Source organism: Manacus candei, unplaced genomic scaffold (genome assembly GCF_025592945.1).
Source record: "Manacus candei isolate 608988 ecotype Guabito, Panama unplaced genomic scaffold, ASM2559294v1 h1tg000014l, whole genome shotgun sequence".
Taxonomy (NCBI): Eukaryota; Metazoa; Chordata; class Aves; order Passeriformes; family Pipridae; genus Manacus; species Manacus candei.
This window is the reverse complement of record NW_026138062.1, coordinates 52,239,138-52,245,472: the sequence shown is the minus strand read 5'-3', so window position 1 is coordinate 52,245,472 and position 6,335 is coordinate 52,239,138. Positions and strand designations below refer to the sequence as shown.

General features: G+C 50.0%; 1 protein-coding gene across 1 annotated transcript; it reads left to right on the top strand.

Moving 5' to 3' along the window:
- Positions 1–343: 343 nt before the first annotated feature.
- On the top strand, positions 344–6,103 carry LOC127467417 (homeobox protein NANOG-like). The gene is made up of 4 exons (XM_051779361.1): positions 344–524; positions 3,626–3,900; positions 5,223–5,312; positions 5,741–6,103. Exons 1-4 carry the CDS (start codon positions 344–346, stop codon positions 6,101–6,103), a joined length of 909 nt encoding a protein of 302 aa, XP_051635321.1.
- The last annotated feature ends 232 nt before the right edge of the window (positions 6,104–6,335 follow it).

Below are 6,335 nucleotides of genomic sequence, written 5' to 3'. Positions count from 1 at the left end.
TTTTCCTGGGCCTCTGGACCTGATCCTGCTCAGGTGTGACTGAGGAACCTACAGAATGGGAAGAATTCAGAGGGGACATATTTCAGTACTGATGCCATGTGCTACTTTCCCTCCCCCCTGCTCTGTCCCCACCCCACCAATCAGCCTCTTTAACATGAGAAAGAGCCTGCAGGAGCGGGCCGTGGTGAATATTGCAGTCCCAGGCGAGACTATACTTGCTATAAAGGTAACTAACTGCCTGACTGTCCTTCGGAGCTACCTCAACTTGCTTGTGAGACCTGCCCCCCCAAGAGAAGGTGGCATCTATCAGAAGGTGGGGGATCCACCCCTTCATCTTCTCCCCATGTGCGCGCACTTGGCTCTGCCTCCCTACCAGGCTTACCCCAGCGGGACCGACATGGGGTACCTGGAGTTTTACTGGAACTCGGCGGGGGAGGCAGGGCATGCTCCCACATCGGCTGGGCCAGCGGGAGCAGCCAGTGCCAAGCAGTCTCCGGAGGCAGAAGGGAAGAGGCACACAGCAGGTAAGGAATTTCAGCTAAGTCCTGGAGCTGATCCCTAGGATACCTCTGGTCCTAGTTCAACCAGTTGCTAAAGACTTTGAGCAACTTTTTCTCTCTCCCTGCCCTGGTTTCCTAGTGTGTGACCTAGGCAAAGTGTGATGTGATAGGCAAGGAGGATGGGTGACCTTGGGCAGTCATACCACCTCTCCATGCAACTTTTCTTTGGCGACTGTGAACCGGTTTCCTAAACCTCAGTAGAGCCTGCAAGCGTCAAGGCACTGGCAGGTCTGCTCCAGGCTGAAGGGCAGTGTGGCAACGTGGTCTCATGGAAGTTCATGGTTCTTGTGGCAGGAATGTCTGGGCCTCCTTTCAGTCAAATGTTGTCATGTGTGCTATGGAGAGAAACCAATCCTGAAGATACTTCTTGTGGCATCCCTTATCCCCTTACAAACTCCTTGCACCTTTCATGTGCTTATTAAAACTGAGCCAAGGCCTGCTCTGAATAACTGTGCCGGAAGATCTGCTTCCTTTAAATCCAGCATTGTTACTTTCCTGTTCTTTGCCATTTTCCTCTATTTCCCTCTCCTTTTTGTGCTCTGGTTGCCTTGCCTTTCCCTTTTTGCAAAGAAGTCCCAGGCCCCACCGCAGTGGCATTTTCAGTTCCTGCCATTCCTCTCCCATTCCAGTGAGTGGCAATAGAACAGCTGAGGAAGGCAGGTTTTCGCCCAGCCCCGTTGTACGGTCGGCCGTAAATGGGTAAATGGGTGGGAGGAGAGCGAGATTTTGGAGTGCCAGTTTCAAGCTGTCAGTTGCTGTTGGAAGCTACAGGCTCAGGCAGAGTGACTAGTGGCTACCTGACATGTGTGGCTAGCTGCCAAGTAGTTTGGAGAAAGGCTTAAGTTCTCTGCATGCTTCCTACTCCACGAAGGCAGCAGGCAGATGGACTCGTTCGTGTCCCCAGTGGGCCTGGTATATGGACTTAAAACCCATCTTCAAACAAACACCCTTCTCTGGTACTGTTGTCTCCAGAGAGAGCTCAGTCTGGAAGTGAAGGCCTACAGGTGTCAGGGGCTTGTGGAAGTGGGTCTGTCACGTTTTCATGTTTATTTCTGTTGTACTGCTATTTGTGTTTCTTGCTTCTTCTCTCTTTCACTCTCTTCCCTTGGGAAAGGGAGTGCCTTTGTCCTGAGATCGAGCTGCACATGGTAAATTCCACGGGGGTTTGGGATGACAAGCTAAGCAGGATCATATGTAAGCTTTAGTTCTATGGTGTCTTGCTAAGGTCCCTGTCTAACAGGAGACTTTCACATTTTCCATGCCCACATTCCCATCATGCTCATTTCCTACCTATAAGGTTTTTAATGCACAGCCTACAGGAGACAAGCATCCTATGATCCTGCACAAAATTCTACCTTTCCATGCAGCCGGGTCACCGATGTTCAGCTTCCTAAGCCTCTCCAGTCTGCCCCCATGCACATAAAGGCCCTTGCACCTCTTCTGCTGACAGCCTCTTTCTCCTCGTAGGCAGAATCTCTTTGTAGTCCTGATGGACCTGCTCCCCAGCACCAGAACCCTGCCCCACTATATACCTGTCTGCTCATGCAGCCCATGCTCTGGGTAGTATCATCTCCTAGGGATGTCAAATGGCAGGAGCAGACAATCCTAGAGTAGCAGGCACCACAGAGACAAGCGTGCTTCTGCAAGGAGCATTACAAGGGGAATTGTACCACAGATGTGGCCACTTTTCTGAGGTCCACAGCACCTCAAGGCTTTTGAGTGATTGCTTAGTAGGCTCTCAGCTTAGGACAGAAGAAGGAAAGGTTTGGTGGGGTTGATGGGACGCCTGTTCCTCAGGGCGACATCAGTACTTTGCACTGGACATTAATTCGAGAGGTTGAGGAGGGTGTCTCAGTGGGCTTCAGTGTCACAGCTCTCAGGGTGACTGGGAAGGAGGTTGGGAGATATTGGTTGGGCGATGTGGTCAGAAGGTGTGTACTGAAATGGCACTGCCCCATTCACTGCACTCCCTTCCTCCTGAAATGTCAGTAGAAGGAGAGGGGATGGACCATGCAGAAGTGTTCGCAGAGGAAGGGGACATGGGCAGACTTATCATTGCAGTTATGGGGAAGAGAGGTGTCTTCCCCTTTCAGTCAGGGCTGGCCTGAGAAGGTCTCAGCCTTTCTCAGATGTCAGTAACCAGGCATGTGACAGAAAGGAGCTAGAGTAATTTCTCTTGTTAGCATTTTCGTATTCCTTCAGCCTGAATGACTTTGCATTTTGGCAGCTTTTGCCTGCACTGGTAGCCTAGATTGTTCAGGAAGTTTTTCCTTTAGATGTTTATCTCAACTCCTTAAGACCAGGACAAATGAAAAGGGGCTTGGATGCCTTCCTCTGCGCTCTCGAATTTTGTCCTCTGTGTCCCTGCTACAGGATTAATGGCTCACCTGTCCCACGCATCAACCTTTCCTCTCTCTGTCCCCACTTAGATGTCTAATTTCTCCCCTTCATTCTCCCCTTGCCAAAAGCTCCCCTCAGCCAAATAGGAACCTCCATCTATACATGTGTTTTCAACAGTGGTGTGGTCTGTGGTGGGAGATGCAGGCAAACAGGACTAAGTCAATATTCAAGGTCTGACTGATGCTCTACACCTGCCACCCCATCATTGTAAGCACCAGCTTCTCTGCCCCATCACACACTCTGGTGGGAGGTTGCTTTGCCACTGTCTATCAAATGCCTCGACATTGCTGGGCAGGCAGTTTTGGGGAGCCCAGTCACCAACCAAAGCTATGCTTGCAGTCACAACCAGGCCTCTTTACACCACACTGAAACTGAAATATTACTGAGGCCTTTTGGAGGAGGATAGTAACACTGTTAAGCGATGTGCACAACTGTCCTCTCCCTGCCCTGAATTTTCTGCCTGGCAAAAGGGAGGCACAAGCACCCCAGAGGGGACTGAGCTGGGAAATTGCTCATTGTCAGTGTACTTATCTGTGCTCAGATCCAGGAAGAAAGGAAGGTGACACAAGCCTTTGCTTCAAGAGAGCAGGCAGGGAGCATGCTCATAATCATACAGCTCTGTGTTCCATCTTGTATACTGTTTCCCATTGTCTTTTTATTTACAGAAATATCCCCAGCTTCATCCAGTTCTGGGAATTTCAGCCAACTCACATCAGATTCAGCCACCAGTCCACATTCATCATCCTTGTCCCCACAGCCTACAGCTAAGTCTCAGAAGGGCAGAGAATGTGGCATGGAGGGGATAAGGAAGACCAAGAGCCGTACAGCTTTTTCCAAGGAGCAGCTGCAAACCCTGCACCAGCGGTTCCAGAGCCAGAAGTACCTCAGCCCCCAGCAGATCCGGGAGCTGGCTGTCGCTCTGGGGCTCACCTACAAGCAGGTGAACACAGAGACTTTGACCCACGGTATATCTCTCACAGTGGCTGAATGGTCACATGCAGCAACATCAGCAACAGGATGGAAAGATGAGTCACCAGCAGAGAGTAGAGGCAAAGGTGCCATCTAACAGTTGCTCTCCTGCTTATTCATGCCCAGAGATCAGAAGTACTTTTGTGGATAGGAGAGCCAGTGGCACCTCATTTGGGCCTCCCCAGCCAGGGGTCAGTTAAGGATTCTTTCCCAACACTTGTAGTAGAATTGCAAACCCACTGATGAATATGTTTTTTGCTGCAAACAGTCTCTACCCTGGGCTTGACAGCACTTAACAGCTTCTTCCATGCACTGTGAACTTCACAGAAACCCTGGCAGGCATCAGTTCTCTGAATCACAGGGCTGCAACATGCTGAAAGCTACTGCTAGTGTTTCCCAGAGCTGATCTTGTCCAATATCTAATAATGTTCCACACTCAGCACTGCACAGCTGCTTGACACCTGCTCCCCTCTCTATTTGAGTACTGTGAGGTTCATACATCAGAGCTCCTCAGGGTCTGCTAAGCTCCAGGTGGGTTGTGTGTAGTGAAATCATGCTGCCTCGAATGATGCCTTTCTAAAGCAGAGGGGGCTGGGCAACAGGGCACAAGTGCTTGCAGTTACAAGTCTAAAATGTACCTAGAACTTAGATCTCAAAGCTGGACATGGCCTGGATGCCCCGGGACTAAAAAGTTATACGTGCACTGTAGGTGCACACATAACACGCAAACACAGGAACTGGTTCTTTCAGGAACAAGACAGGTGGGACAGTCTGCTCTTTCCTTCAATCCACATCCCTGCAAGGCTGCTTTCACAGCACAGACACAGCCCTGGGGGGAAACGGCTCTGGAATTCGCCCCAGCAAGGGGCTTTGCATTTGGGAAATGCTGGCTAAAAAGAGCAAGTCTCTGTTCTCTCTTGGCAAACATGCAGAAACAGTGTCTTAGAAGTTTGCCTGTAGTGCAGGGAGCTTTTAAATCCATCGGTGGGTCTGATTTGCACCAGACAATCACCTCCGTGATTGAAATGAGTTGATTTGTCACAACCATCGCTGTCCCTTGACATAAAGCCAGCCCCTCCCCCATCACACAGTTGCACTAGCCACCCGCTGTGGCTGCTAGACAGACCTCTCCCCTTGGCAACAACCCCAGGGAGCTCTTAAAAGCCCTTTATCTGCTGCTGCCCATGTATCTATGCCATCTGGTCACTCTTCCCCTGGTTCTTCCTGCTTTTGGATTTGATAACATCTCTCTCCTTTGCCAACATTTTCTCTGCTTTCCCTTCCCCCCCTTAGGTGAAAACTTGGTTCCAGAACCGGAGAATGAAGCTGAAACGGTACCAGAAGCATAGCCTGTGGACTGAACGGGCTCCGTGCCTCACACAAGTAAGAACACGGCACATAGCTCATCATGGCTCTTCTATCTGTGATGTATTTCCTCCTTGGGGGCAACCTAAGCATACAAGTATAAGCGTACCCTGCCTTCTGCTTTGCTCAGCACAGAGGCACAGACTTGGCACGACTCTACATGCACTGTACATAGCCTAGAAATGGGCTGAGTATGCCATGGAAACGTTTCCAGAGAAAAGTTCTTTTCTTCATATGTATATGTGTGTATATATATATATACATATATATGTATGTATGTATGTATGCATATATGTATATATACAATTGTGGATATGGTTCTTCTTGCCCTCCATGCCATTGCTGCTGGTCAAGAGACAACATGATATGTGAAGGGACAGGGCCTCAGAACGTGTCAGGCCTGTGGACACCAGGCTGTGTGTTGACTCACTGTCTTTCCTTTTCAGAGTGGCTTCCAGACCAGTACTTACCTGGATGTGCACCCCAAATTCCACCAGGGCTATCCAATCACTGCAGCTGGCAACATGCAAACCATGCCTGCCCCCTGTCAGCACTATGGGGCAGGGCAGAATGCTTACACAGTTGTGACCGGCGAGGATGGAGGAGTCTTTGGCAAAGGCGGGGGTACCTGCAGTATCCAGCAGACAGTGGGCTTCATTGCCCAGCACAAAGTAGACTTTTACCACAGCTGTCCTGGCAGTGTGGAATATCCAGGCTCAAAGACAGGTGATGGCTGTAATTTTCACCACTCAGCCACTATGGGGGCTCCTTTCCCAACCACTGCTGGCCACCATCTCTATCATTCCTAAGCACTGTGGATGTGGGTTACTTGGGCAGCCAGGAATTGAATCTTATCTCTCCCTTTGTAATTCATGTGCTCTCCAACTCAACAGCACCCTGTAGCTAGAACCTGTTTTGACATCTGAATATGTGCCTCCAAGCATGTACAGACACACAGACACGCAGATACCTCTTTGCCCATATATACACATGCAGCCCTTCATTCGTAGGCCCTTACACTTGCACACACACACTCCCTTC